We start from the raw sequence: 14,978 nt of genomic DNA, 5'->3' as shown, positions 1-14,978 counted from the left end.
ATTAAGCATGTAGTAGTATTAAGCGTGTAGTAGTATTAAGCGTGTAGTAGTATTAGTAGTAGTATTAACTGTTTAGTAGTATTAGTAGTAGTAGTAGTAGTAGTAGTAGTAGTATTAAGCATGTAGTAGTATTAGTATTAGTATTAACTGTGTAGTAGTAATAGTAGTAGTAGTAGTAGTAGTAGTATTAAGCATGTAGTAGTATTAGTAGTAGTAGTAGTAGCAGTAGTATTAAGCGTGTAGTAGTATTAGTAGTAGTATTAGTAGCAGCCGTATCAAGCGTGTAGTAGTATTAGTAGTATTAAGCGTGTAGTATTAGTAGTAGTATTAAGCGTGCAGTAGTATTAGTAGTAGTATTAGTAGCAGCAGTATCAAGCGTGTAGTAGTATTAGTAGTATTAAGCGTGTAGTATTAGTAGTAGTATTAAGCGTGCAGTAGTATTAGTAGTAGTATTAGTAGCAGTATTCAGCGTGTACCTGGTGAAGCGGACCGCGCAGACCGTGCACTGGAAAGGCTTCTCCCCCGTGTGCGTGCGCATGTGTCGGGGCAGTTTCCCCGCTCCGTGGATGATCTTCTGACACACGGGACACTGCTGGGGCGTCTGGGACTTCCTCTTCCTCCCTCCGCCCGCCGCCGCCTCCTCCTCTCGATGAGTGACGGACGCCGGCATCGAGGCGTTCTTCATCAGGACCTCATCCTCCACGAAGCCCTCCACGTCGTCCTCCTCCGAGAGCTTGTCGACGGAGCGCGGGGCGGACGAGGGGTGGCTGTGCGGGCGCTCCTGCAGCCAGTGCCCCGGGCCGCCGTTCACCGCCGCCGCCTCCTCCTCCTGCTCCTGGACGGCGGCCCGGTGGTCTCCGTTAAGGCCAAACTTCAGGTGGAACTCGTCCTTCTCCGGGCTGGGGGGTTGAGTCGAAGGCAGGGAGCGCAGGCTGTCGGAGGCGGGGGACGGGTGGGACAGGGGCGACGGCGGCGTGAAGACCGGGGCGTGGTTCGAACCCATCTTCTTCACCTTCTTTTTATCCGTCTTCCTCCTGGACACCTTCTCTATGCGCTCGCTCTGTAGCGTCTTCTTGGGGGCGGCGTGCTGGACTTTACGCTCCTCCTCCGCCGGCGCCTCCGCCTCCTCCGTCTCGCCCAGGATCTCCCGGCAGGCGTCGGCGACACACTGGATCCCCAAAAGCTGCGCCGCCCGCAGGACGTCCCGCATGCCGGAGCTGGGGATGGTCAGGACGGCCGTGTACGCGAAGTCCAGCAGGGCGTCCAGGGCGTCGGGCGCAACGCAGTCCAGCTGGCACACGTGGAAGCCGCCGCCCTCGCCGCCGGCGCCGCCCTCCTCGCCGCCGAACAGGTGGCGGAAGTAGAGGCTGACGGCGGCCATGACGGAGCGGTGCGTGGGGTAGTGCGCCCCATGGGAGGTCAGCGTGAGGTCGCAGAGGAGCCCCGTCCTTCTCTGGTCGTTCAGGTGGCACAGAAGCTCGTTGCTGTGCTCCGGGAAGGGGATCCCAATCAGGCCGTCCTCTCCTGGAGACATCGCCGCCTGCAGGGGAAAGAAAGACGGCGCGGGTTAGTAACGAGTTGCAGGTAACAAGTAAAGCGACTAAACGGGGGCTAAAACACAGCTAAAACAAGACTAAAGTTGGACTAAATCATGACCACATCAGAAAACGCCCATTTACCACTAATGATATTTATATTTTTATGATCCGGATCACAATAGATCTGACAATATCATGGCAATTCTTCAAAAATGTGCTCAAACGTGCCCGTTAATGTCTTAATTAGACTCAAGTATCACACAAATGCTGAATAAACGGTAAACGTCACCTCAAAAGTTCATACATATCACTTTATATCCTTGTTTTTGGATTATTAGTTCTGCTTCATAGGAAAAAGAAGCTACAAAAGCATGTTCTCAAACGTGTCACACCGAGTAACAGTAAAGATATTTCCACTTTCATACTCCACATGACAAGATGAGGACTAAAACAGAGCTAAAGTGGGACTAAATCATGACTAAACTGTGTAAACCACAGCGCAATACTAACGTGATTGTATCTAAAATGGCAAAGAACTCCATCAGAAGAAGCCCAAACACCACAATACTGACAAAAATGAATCAATACTTTTGTTTTTGCATTTCCATCATGATATTCAGACAATATAATGTGAATATTAATGTCTTTGCGGTTAAAAGTATCACTGAAAAGCCTGGAAAAGTTCACAAATATCACTTTAACCAACTCCTTTTGCAGCATATTTCAAAGTCGTCGTTGCGTTTTTATTAATTATGTACTTGTTATTCCAAATTTTGCATTTATTACACATTTCTAAAGAGCTCTGCGTTCTTAATAACTCACAGTTTGAGAATTTACAGAATACATAATACACAATATTTGAGAATACATTAGGGATTGACATGGGAATAAAGGCTGGTCACGAGAGCGGAGGATTATGCGAGTGGGAGTGTGCTGGCAGTGAAGGGCAGCGGGTTGTTGTTGTTGTTGTTGTTGTTGTTTTATGGCGGTTGGCATCCAAGTGTTGCATTACCGCCAGACTTTATTCCTCAGACTTTGTCGTAGTCCTCAGACTCTGTCGTAGTCCGTAAAAGTACTCCTTCCATTGCTTTGGTGTTACAAAGCCCATGAGGTCTTTGTGACTAGAATAGTTGTTGTTGTTTCAGACAACAACCGGCTTTATTCCAGGGAGACTCTTCTTCATCTTCCTCTCCTTCTTTGACGTTCGGTGCTTCCACCGTACAGCTTTATTCTTTAGGCTTCATTCTACAGGCTTTAATATGTCCACTGATGTCGCTGCTTGGTAGCCGTGCGTCTACGAGACTGGGCGAGGACAGGAGACCACCCCCACCCCCATCTCGTCACTCTGATCACTCTGACTCCCCAAAAGCAGACCCCCATCACTCCGACTCCCATTTAGCGCCTTTAGCCTGTTTTCTATATCTGCCCAATCAAGCTCCTTTGTTCCAAGGAATCTTCCTGCAGCTTTAGCAATGATCCTGATCCTTTCAGTTCTGCTTTGAGCCTGAGCAGCACAGTTTACAACATCCACCATAAAGAGTACAAAATCCTCTCTATCCACAACCAGGGTATTCTCATTAATTCTGGAACCTGCACACTTGGGACCTCCACTCTTGAAACCTTCACACTTCTTGGGAGCCACGCTGGCCTTTCTCATTTCGCCCTGGCTGGGAGCAGCGCTGGCTCCTCTCTCTGTATTTACTCTAAACTCGTTACTTGAAACTTTCTTGACTGCATCTGCATAGGATATATCTTGAGAGACCTTTATTTTCTGCACCTCAGCAGCTCTTTTGCTAAACCTGCATCCCCCGTAGGCAGAGCTATGTTCTTCCCCACAGTTACAGCACTTCAGTTTTGCACCCACGTCACACTTCCCATACTCATGATCTCCTGCACATTTACCACATCTTTGCTTCCCTCTACAGACCGCTGCAATATGCCCAAAGCGCTGGCACTTAAAGCAACGCAGGGGCGGCGGAACATATGGCCTGACGCTATAGCACATGTACCCAATGAACACCTTACTAGGCAGGCACCTCCCTTCAAGTGTTACCATTACCGACAAGCTGTCACATCTTACCCCAAACCGGGTCACCTTCAAACGCCTAGCGTCCACCACCGTAACTCCAGTCAAATTCTCCTTAACTTCATCCACAGACGTCGCCGTAGGGACACCTACGATAACTCCTCTGACCGTGTTTCTTTCAGCATCAGACACAAGAATGTCCTTTCCACCCAGACGTTTAGTTCCAATCGCCTTCCGTTGCTGAGCCGCGTCCTTGCACACGACCAGCAGCGAGCCATCTCTAAGGACACTCGCACTCTTGATCACTCCCACAGCTACAGTTAGGCTCTTTGACAATGCCACTGAATTCCACTCCTTAAAGGATGCACTATCCTGTGCAAGCTTTATGATCACCTTACAGTCTCTGCTCTCACCCCGGATATCAATAGCTTCAGCCTCATCCTGCTGCTCATTCCCAGAACCCTCGGACGAGCTAAGGGACTTTTTACGTTTCCGGGCACGTGCAGGCAGAAAAGGCTGCTCCTCCACGCCGTCCAGAATGTCTTCCATCCCCGATCCACTCTCCTCCGCCATCTCCCGTCTCTCCAGACCGGGTGTTGAGCAAGGTTTATGTTGTTGTTGTTGTTTTATGGCGGTTGGCATCCAAGTGTTGCATTACCGCCAGACTTTATTCCTCAGACTTTGTCGTAGTCCTCAGTCCAGGGGAGCCCTTTTAGCTGCCTGATTAACACGTCATAAGGCGCTGGTACAGCTGGCAGCCCGGTGTAAACGCTCTCTCTTCTTTCTCACACTTATTGTGCTTTATCTCCTATATTTTGTAAATATAGTTAGTATATTTTTTCTATTTTACTGTACGATAGGGACACGCGCTGGAATAGTTTTTTAATTCAACTGTTTTTGACTTTTTTCGGCTGGATTTGAGCGTTTTTCGTTGCGTTCGTTGTGTTGTTGTGACGTGAGCTAGCTCCGAGCGAGCCCACCTGCCCCCCCCCCCGCGCCCTCCGGCCGCGCTAAAGTACGGCGTGTCGTCGGTACACGTTTATATACACGTTTATATGAAAGAGGAACTTCACGAACGATCGGGACACGCACTGGAGTCGCTTTAAATTAACTTGTTTTGACTTTATTCGGCTGGATTGAGTGTTTTCGTCGTGTCGTTGCGATGTGTCTTGGCTCTGAGTCCCCCGGCTCCGGCCCCGCCCCCCGGCTCCGGCCCCGCCCCCCGGCTCCGGCTCCGGCCCCGCCCCCCGGCTCCGGCCCCGCCCCCCGGCTCCGGCCCCGCCCCCCGGCCGGCGCCGTACCGCGTTTCCACAAAGGAGGAACTCATGAAACTGCGGACAACAGTCGTCTTACCCGGAGATCGTCACGTTATCCCGTCGCAATACTGACCTAACCTAATACTGATGTGCAATTCTGTCATATGTGCAATTACTGTGAAATTCATGTGCAATTCATGTGCAATTACTGTGAAATTCATGTGCAATCTATGTGCTGTCGTGACACATATTCATGTGCAATTACTGTCGGGATCACATGCAATGGTATTTATTTATTTATTTATTTGTCTATGGGAGTTTTTATTTATTTATAGGAGATCTTCTACTGAAAGTGTTTTTCAAACTTCCTATAAGTGATCTGTTCTTCTGGATCTACCTGCGTTGCACCAATGAAATTTCCCCATGTGGGACAATAAAGGAATATCTTATCTTATCTTAAAAATACTTTAGACAGAAGCTAATGGAGGAGATGCAGTAGAAAGAGCGAGCGAGCTTTGGAGGAAGTGACGGGCGAAAAGAGAGAGAGAGACGGAGAGAGAAACGATGAGGAAGATGTGAAAAAAATTCTGGATCAGATTTGTTTTTCTGGTTATGAGCACGTCACATGACAAGCGACTCCTCCCCTTTCGACTGTTACTTCTTTTCTTCGACGGCAGTGCACTGACTGTTAGAACTGTTGTTGTTCTGAATTATACACGAGTTCAGTGGTTTTTAACACACAAAGCATTAAAAACTTTGTCAATATTTGTTGTATACAGTATTTTATTCAAGCGGTCGTGATGCGTTTTGCCACAATATGAACGTTTTGGACTTGATTCGAGGAAAACGTTTGCTACTCGATGCGACGATGATGAAAAACAACACATTTTGAGACAATGGGATGTCATTTTCCACACGCACGGCTCACGATACGATATCACAATTTTGCAATACATAATCGATATACTGCTCATGAAATTCTACGATATATCACTGTTTTTTAAAGAACCCGACACATTTTACCAACATTTTTCTTTGTTAAACCTCGACCTGCACAAACTCAAAATGAAATGCATCAATTTGAATCGTCAAAACAGACAAAATGTCAAATGGTTTTCTTATAACAAGCAGCAAAAGTGTGGTGCGGTCACAAAATACTCATGGCGATATATCGATACAGCAGCCCACGATAGCGATACTGTATCACTAGATTTAGTATCCCGATATATCGATATTTTGATATTTTGGAACACCCCTACTCAATAATAGTAGTATCTTCTGTGTTGTCTTATACTAATTGTGTTAGTGTGTGTCCCTAACCCAGTGTTTGCCCCATTTCTGTGTTATTGTATTCTTTTTCAAATGAATATTGATACTCATTTTAATTAAATCGTTTTTTTATTATACAACATCTGGACTGGAAAAGAGACTCGAGCTCGGACCAGGCTCGCCACGGTGACTATTACATCAATTTATCGTAAAGTCGGAAGAATATTTCAAAGCTCAATATTTATGTGGCTTTTCTTTGCATTGACAGGGAAACTTTGTAGTTTTGACTTTGATTGATTTGCTTATTTCGAGCTTCTGTTCTGACTTTCACACTTTTCACAAACGATGTTGCATAAAGAAATACACTATGAGGCAAATAAGGCTATACTTGTAAGTGAAAAACAAACTAAAAACGAAATAAAAGTGCTATTTTTAGTGTAAATATGCACCATGTCTGTCCATCTACGACTCATTAATGACGTTGACTAACCACTAAAGTGTTTCATTTTACTATTTATGTCTCGCAGCGCCTGTATTTTTATGATATTGTATAGAAGTTTATATATTTATTATCCTGTGTTTGGGTTATTGCGTCAGCGACATAAAGTAGCTTCGATATAATCCTTCATTATGACATTTTCTGTTCCAAAAGTGAAATTAGTAGGTAAAATAATGTAAACTGTGAAAAAATTCACGGATTAACTGACATCGGAGCTAAATGTTAATGATTTTAAGTGTGAATAATGACAAAAAGAAAGAAATCATTTTGAATTTCTATTTTTGAAATGTAAATTACTTTCCTTTTCTATGACAAACCCTGGAAAGAATACCATTTTCCGCTTCACCAAAAGTACAGTTTGTCGTAGAATGTGTGATACAGCTGCAGATTAAAGTAAACCTCTTGTGGGGGGTCGACATGTCTGTGAGGGTCCGTCCAGTAAAACCAGGAGAGGCCCTAAAAGTGGCCCTTGTGAATGTGTTTGGGACTCCCTGTGCTCTCGCCGCGTTTCTGCTGCCTACACACTCTTGTACCTGTCGCACACCTGATTTTCCACAAACAGCTCCCCTCCCCCCTCGGTGCCCCCGCTCCACGTCCCTCCCATAACAACCGGCGGCCCCCTGGCCATCCAACGGCCCTTTGCAGAGCGCGCCCAAGGGCTTTGCACAACGGCGGTGCAGCCACTTGAATAACCTGCTCCGAACACACCCTTATTAAGCACACACATTGCGTGCCAGTCGGAGGCTCCCCCCACCCTCTATTGTTAAATTAACCTGTTCTATGACAACCGTGCCCATCCAGAGAAAATGCCCATCCAAAGAAAAAGTTACGCCCATTTCCTAGAGGGCGTTTAAGGCGAATAAGAAGTCAATAATCTGTCTGCAAAGTTACGATCTAAAGGAAACGGTTTGTATAAAAGCAGTATCACCTTTGCCACATATTACTTTTGTTTATCTAAACACAATGTGGGCTGATAACTATCATTATCAATGTGTAAAATGCCTCTCACAATGACATATTTTGCAGTGCGACGTGTATTGCAACAGAAAAATCTGGAGAATATTGAAACTTCTTTATTCGACTGTCAAAAGCCCTAAGCAGGGGAATCCCAGTAAACCCTGTTCTAAATGTATAATATTGTAAAACAAACGAGCTGCGATAACTGCAAAGCCAAATGAAACATTTTACAACTTGGTTAGTATAATAATATAAAAATTTTATTGCATTGAAATTCAATGAAATATTAGTCATAAAAGTTACTTATTTGACCGTTTACAGCTCAAATCTTCTCACAATACAAGGAAATAACAAAAACCTCCTGACGAGTGCAAAAAAAAAGTACACACAATGAATACTGAGCCTCAAAGTATTGCCCCAACTATAAATCATTGAACGCTACGATGAACCTTTGTAATAATTATCATGACATACCTAAAAATGAGTTATTTATGGACGAGTTAATAAAGGATGGGTCCAGTCTGTCCACTGTCAGAAACATAAGGAACTAATCCCTCTGGCGACTTCGCTCGAAGGCCCAAATACATGACAATTAAAGCCTAATCTCTCGGCAAAGTCGGACTGAAGACGTCATTGAAAGGAAATGGTTTGCAGCTCCCAAACGCCTCGCCGCGGCCCTACCTTTCCGGTTTTAATTGGCATCGGCGCGGTTAGCTGGAGGTGCGGCGGCTCGCGCTTCGTGGCGTCCATTTCTTTCATTTCCCTTTCACCGAATTGAAAGCGTTCGCAGCTCCGGCGACTTCGCAACTCGACGTGGCTCCGCGCCGCTCTCGACTGTACATCCTTTCTCGAAACTCTTCCTGTGGTGTGAAAACAGACTGCGGGGTTCAGAGACAACCCTCCGCTCGTCGCCTACGCACCCCTTTACCCCCCCCAGAAAAAACGAAAACCAACGGCCCATTTTCCGACCACTTTCCGGCAAATGAAAACTGAAATCGACACTCTCGCGTTTTTCGATAATCGACCGGTTCTCGTGGGTCATTTCGACGACACAAACGCACAACTTGATCGGGCGGAATCGCAAAAAAAAATCGACACAGCAGGAAATGGGCACGGATGCGGCCACCGAACACCGAGGCGTCGCGCAAAATGTCAAAATCGAGGCCTCCGCGCAAGAACTGACTTCATATCGTCTGTCGTGAGTCATTTTGGACCGACAACAGGCGTTCAGGTGGTGCCAGATCAAAGTTCAACGACGTTACAGGCACCACAGAAACACGACTGATCCTTTACCCAAGAGCAGGGAAAGGATATCGACAAACAAGAGCCATGAAACCACTGGATGAAACAAACTGTTAACATGAACCAATGGAAACGTGGCCGTCAACACAAATTGTACCAAAGTCTGACGTCGAAATCAAAGCAAAAAGTGCAAAAAGTGCAAAACGTGACAGGATTGATGGGTTGTTTTCACGTCATCAAACATTTTCCACGTCCAAATGCAACAGAAAGTATGAATAATCATTGCGGGAAATGGTAAAATTGTGTTTTTTGGACACTGATCAAACTCTTCTATATGTATTTTAGAAAAGTCTGTTATTTTGTAGTCGCCGCTACAAAAACGCACTGGGAGAAAACATGTAGAACTACTGTATTTTACATAAGTTTTGTGGTTTGTTGCTTGTGTGTACAGTAAGTTGCAACACGTAATAACTTATGTTGAAGCCACCACAAAAAACATCTTCATCGTCCACTAAACTACACGTGTTTTCAACGGCCCGACCATTGTACCTTTAGGTTTGTGTACTGTACCTTCTGGTTTGTGTACTGTAATTTATTTGACATTTTTTATAGCTTTCCCTGTCAAAAACCTGCATTAGAAAGTATGGATTCATTGGGTTCTAGGAAGTTCTGATTATTTTAGTAGTCGATTAGCCAAATTATTATTTCTATTGCAAATTGAGACCTTTTAAATACATTATGAAACAAATAGAAGTTGAAAATTGTGACTGAATGCAGAATATTTACGAATAAAGTGTTTTTTTTTACAGTTAGACTCAACAAACCCACTGTCTTTGCCATAAAAGTTATTTTCGTTTGTGTTTTACAGTCCGTATAGTCCAGTTAACGCTAACAATGATCAAAATACAGCTACGATCCTTTTTTTTATAGTCGATTCATTAATGCAGCTCTGCATTTAACCCATTTTGGCCCATTACAATTTCTTCACAGATTAGTTACATAAGTGCAAACAGATTTAAAAACTATATTTACCTCGTAATTTCTAATCACAAAACGGACCAGCCCACTCTCATCGCGCCTTTGGTTTGATCCTACTTTAGTCCTGACGTAGACTTGCTTTTGGTCCCGTTTCGGTCCTGGTTTAGTCCTGGTTTAGTCCTGGTTTAGTCCCGGCTAAACCTCACTTGTGACGTGGAAGTGTGCAGAAGCTCTAAACCACTACCCAGACCGGTCCAAAATGGGTTAGTTATGGACGAATTGGCGAGCGATTCGTTCTGACAGATATTTCGAAGCCCGACCTGTCCACGATACGAGCCAAAAAAGCCCCAAATTTGGAAGTGAAACCAAACTTGCCGACATATTTTCTGCATCTTCCGCCTGTATCTGTCTGCGTTCAGAGTGACGGCTGGAACAAGCGCTCTTACTGTGGCTTTCTTTCCATCCAAGTTTGTGCTCTTTCCCAGTCCACCTCAATTATATCAGGCCCCGGCGCTAAGGGGGAAAATATGACTTTACAGTGTTCGCAGCAAACCACCGCGGCCGGAGAGAAAGGAGGAGAGCGCTTTTATGAATTCTGATGTCACATGTTTTCCAAAGAGCCCCTGTGCGACTGTGACGCGGCGAGAGCGTTTATTTCAGAGAGCCGCGTCACTCGGAGGGAAACGAAACGAGGTTTCAAGACCATTCCAACGAGAGGTGGGGAATCCTGGACAAAGCAAACACCAGTGACAGTGATCGGATTTTGTTTCTGCCATTCAATCAGTGCCCGAGCTTATCTTTTATTATCGTGTAAAGGGCTGCAGCAAGATTTGTGCCTCTGAGGACCACCAGATGTGAACCAGGACTAAAACAGGACTAAAACAGGACTATTCCAGGTCAAAAACAAGACTTTTCCAGGTTCAAAACAGGACTATTCCAGGTTCGAAACAGGACTATTCCAGGTTCGAAACAGGACTATTCCAGGTTCGAAACAGGACTATTCCAGGTTCGAAACAGGACTATTCCAGGTCTATAACAGGACTATTTCAAGTCTATAACAGTAAAAATACAGATAAATAATGAAAAAGCGTATGGAAAACAAAGTTATCATACCGTTTTTCTGCACATTATATGATCCCCCACTCCTGCGCGCCACCAAAAGGTTAACATCTTCTCCTTACACATTTACTTGACTTGTTTGCGTCTGAACAGTGGCGTGTGCTTCATTGAGGAAGAAGAGGAGGAGGAGGAGGAGGAGGAGGAGGAGGAGGAGGAGGAGGAGGAGGAGGAGGAGGAGGAAGTGAGAGGAAGACGGAATGACCACATTCGCCAAAACGAGCCCAACTACGACAAACCTTAGTCCCCCCTTCACTCTCTCCTCCAGGATGAGACATTTGCATCCGAGCAGATTAAAACAAACCATTTGAATTCAGATTTGAATTGATCAAAGGAGTGATTCAAGATGTCGAGGCTCCAGTCGCAGAGAAAAAGAATGTTTAAAAGTTTTTTTCAAGCACTTTTAAATGTCAGAGGTGGAAAGCAACTAATTACAAATACTTTAGATTAAATACACCTTTTGGAGTATAGATTATTGAACATGTTAAAGTACTATGATTGTAATTGAGTATATTTTCGGACAAACTGCTGTCTCTGCTCCACTCTCGTCAAAACGGCGCTGTATCTGCTCTGATTGCGGTTTGAAACAACTTAATTCAGCGTTAAACTGTTTAATTATTCAAGATTTGCATAAAAGAAGGATTTAAAACGCAGTCTGTGCCCCAACGGCTTCTCTATTACTTTCCACTCATCTATAACGGGCAGAGATGATTATTAATCTAAGAACTGAGCGCTCAAAATCACTTAAAAAACAATGATTTGGGCAACTCATGCGTGTCTTTTTTGGAGTTGGCTTTATTTTTTTACATTAATAACTTGAATCCATCTCGTGGCAAAAAACGATTGTGTAGAAAAATAACGGTATAATTCTGGTTTAACTTTAGGCTAACTGAAAACACTAGACTAAAACACAAATGTCAGTAAAGATAGACACACAGGTGCTCTTTGTAGATTAAGCAAAACGATATTAGACGAATGGAAATGACTTGCAAATGAAGCACTAAAATGTAAAAAAAGACCTTGACATGTAGCTAGTATAAAAGGACTTTTAAATTAGCCTTGGCTACATTATTTCACTGCCATTTAACACTTTTATGATTACATGTCATCCTCTACTTAACAATGTAATCGAGTAAGCTAACGCTAGCATCTTTAGCCATGTGTTTTTACGTCAACTACACTTTTAGTTCTCTTTTCTTTGCTTAAATTCGGAATAACACAATCTTTAATTCAAGCTAAATGAATTAAAACAAGCACACGCGGGCCGATTAGCACCAATACACAAGCCGCTCGCAACTACGGTAACAGTTAGCGCTAGAGTAGCATTAGCGTTAGCAAACCGTAGTCTTCAATTAGCCACACACTCACCTTTTGGAAAGTGTTGGAAAGACTGAAACCGGACAACAGACGCTCACATTAATCGCAGGCTCCAGTTGTTTCTAATCTGTTGTTTTTCTTGCGTTGATGGCATCTGAAAATGTGTTTCTTTATCAACTTGATGGTCTCAGTTTGTTGTCATGGTAACTGAGACTTCACAAAAAGGAAACCCAAAGAGGAAACTGAAAAGTGTCCATATTTTATTTTATCATTATTTTTTTTATCAGAACATAGATCAACAAAAACAACACAACAACAAAATAACACAAAAAACACCCCAAAAAAACTTTGTTAGAATTAGCTAAAAAACGGAATTAGAGCATGTTACGTTCTGAATAATTGTCCCATTTTGTCCATTGTTTTTTAAATGTGTCTATATTTAAGTTGAGTCCTGAGGTTATTGTTTGTTTGTTTGTTATAGTTTAACGTGAGGAAAGCCCGACCATTTGAACCAAAAACATAGTCAAATATAGGCTTAAAATGTTTGCATCAAGAACGTTTCCTCCTCGGGTTTTATCGCCAAAGAAACAACCTATTCTGTTTGGATCCTCGAGCAGAACTAGACACTCAGAGCAGTGTTTTATAAGCAGCAGGGCGGGGCATGAGTTCAGGTGTGAAAGAAAGGTGGCACTGCATAATATTTGAATATAAAATGTTCTTTGTTCTACGTCTCCCTCATACGCTTTCTATCATATTGGCATAAAAGGGAGAGGAAAAAAGAGCAAAACAACATCAGATCAGAAAGTGCATCTGGAAGAACAAGTTCAAATGACAATATGATAACGAGATTTGAATTAATTACAAGAGGGATTTTAGAATAGAACGCGGATTTACTCTGAAATAAATCTATAAATCTACCTGTGCACTGTCAAGCTCCTGTCACTTGTGTAATGTCCCTGTCAAATAAATAAAAATAAATGGATAAAATGGATAAAATAAAATAAATAAAATAAATAAAATAAATAAAATAAATAAAATAAATAAAATAAATAAAATAAATAAAATAAATAAAATAAATAAAATAAATTGAATTAAATTAAATTAATTAAATCATAATTAAATAAATATACAAATTAAATAAATAAATACTTCAAGTTACTTCAAGTGTTCGCGTTTAGTTTGCAGAGTCCTTTAAAGACCGGCCTCCTCTGTCCTCTTACAGTAACTGGGCCATTATGCTGCGAGTGGTCAGACGCATGCGCCGCTCTCTACTTAGTTCCTAGACACATTACATTATTCATTTGGCTGGCAGTGCAGAGGCCCTTATCCCCTCCGACTCCTCCACCACCAAACCTCTCAAACCTCTCAAACCTCTCAAAACGGGACGACCAGCAGCTTATCAACATATCTGAGTGCACAATGAGGATTACACTTCATAAAAAGAGCTGCAAAACACCTCCAGCACAACATATACTATCCACAACGTCCATGGATTACAAGAAATATGGAATTGTTCATTTTAGCATTAACTTTTATCTCCTGGTCCAGTTTATTCCATACATACAACTGAACTACTGCTGCTGCTTTTGATCAGAATGAGCTTGAGCTTTTGGTAACATAGAAAACGTTCATCTATTGCCTCAAAAAAGATCATTTTTGAGTTATAATTGTGGTATTGAAATCAGTATCAAGAAACAAGTCTCGCACTTAATAAACAATGATAAGCTTTTTGAAACGTTTTGAACAAGAACATAATACTTTTGCCACTTTGTGCTAAGGTTTGTTAACTATCTTTACATACCATTACTTGTGTTGCGTGATTCAAATGGTCATATGTTTAGGCTTAATAACTTCCAACTTCAGGCTGTAATTTAATAGAGAATTGTGTTCATACGCTTTATAATAACTACGCCTTAAACAGCCTTACCAAAGCATGAATTATTCTTAAAAAACTATCGGTTCATATGAATTAAGTCTTGGTTCGCGCTCTACTACGACTAATAAAAGTGTAGTTTAAGTTTAAAGGTGCACTATGTAACTTACCTACCAGAAAAGTTACATAATTCACATCAATATCAAAAACTACAAACACTTTTTCATGTGTTTGTACATTTGCTTATTGCTTTACAGTTACACGTCGTACTATTTCAGTCCCTTCTCTGTTGTGGTGCGCGTGTCATCCTCGTCACGTCCCATGTCACCCGGGAGCAGGATGAACGGATGAAAGGAGAATGAATCTGAGGTCGGAAAAATGAAAGGTGTCTGAGATTTGCCGGCACCAAAGCCACGAGCGCGAGGTTAAAAAACGGCTCCTAAAAAAAGAAACGTTCTTAGAAAACAGCCGTGTGCGGGGAGCGGGGGCAGCGCCTCGACAACGGTGGCAAAGTGGTGGAGGAGGAGGGCAAACCGGGGGGGGGGAGGCGTTGGCAAACTTAGCACACGGCCCGAATAAAAGCCGTGACGAAGGAGGAGGGCGAGGAGGACAGGAAAATCTAGTCCGAGACTCGAACAATCTGTGTTGAAGCGACGTGAAACAAGAGTCGGCAGAGTTGAGTTACAGCGGAGGGAGTGGAGAGGGGGGGGGGGGGAAACAGAGGGAGGATGAAGAGAGAGAGAAAAGAACAGCAGAACAGGAAGCAGCCCCGCTCCTGCAGGTGTGCGCTGTGGTTCGCGCCGCTAACATTAGCGTCGCGCAAAAAGAGTTTCGGGGCCCAGATGTGGGACGACCTTCGCGCGGTTACGTCATCGAGTCGCTCCGTTCGGACAATGACGCGGAACGG

At 43.4% G+C, this 14,978-nt stretch overlaps 1 protein-coding gene across 2 annotated transcripts in view; it reads right to left on the bottom strand.

The window, feature by feature from the left end:
- zbtb7b (zinc finger and BTB domain containing 7B) overlaps window positions 1–14,978 on the bottom strand; it is a 32,753-nt gene that overhangs the window by 4,026 nt on the left and 13,749 nt on the right. For both annotated transcript variants that reach the window (XM_072460680.1, XM_072460681.1), the window contains exon 3: window positions 477–1,540. In XM_072460680.1, the coding sequence (XP_072316781.1) occupies window positions 477–1,534 (1,058 nt within the window). In that variant the 5' untranslated portion in view covers window positions 1,535–1,540. The remainder of the gene's footprint in view (window positions 1–476; window positions 1,541–14,978) is intronic.

Source organism: Eucyclogobius newberryi, unplaced genomic scaffold (genome assembly GCF_026437365.1).
Source record: "Eucyclogobius newberryi isolate DKJ021-1_F unplaced genomic scaffold, fEucNew1.0.hap1 SCAF_3, whole genome shotgun sequence".
Taxonomy (NCBI): Eukaryota; Metazoa; Chordata; class Actinopteri; order Gobiiformes; family Gobiidae; genus Eucyclogobius; species Eucyclogobius newberryi.
This window is presented reverse-complemented; position numbering and strand designations above follow the sequence as displayed.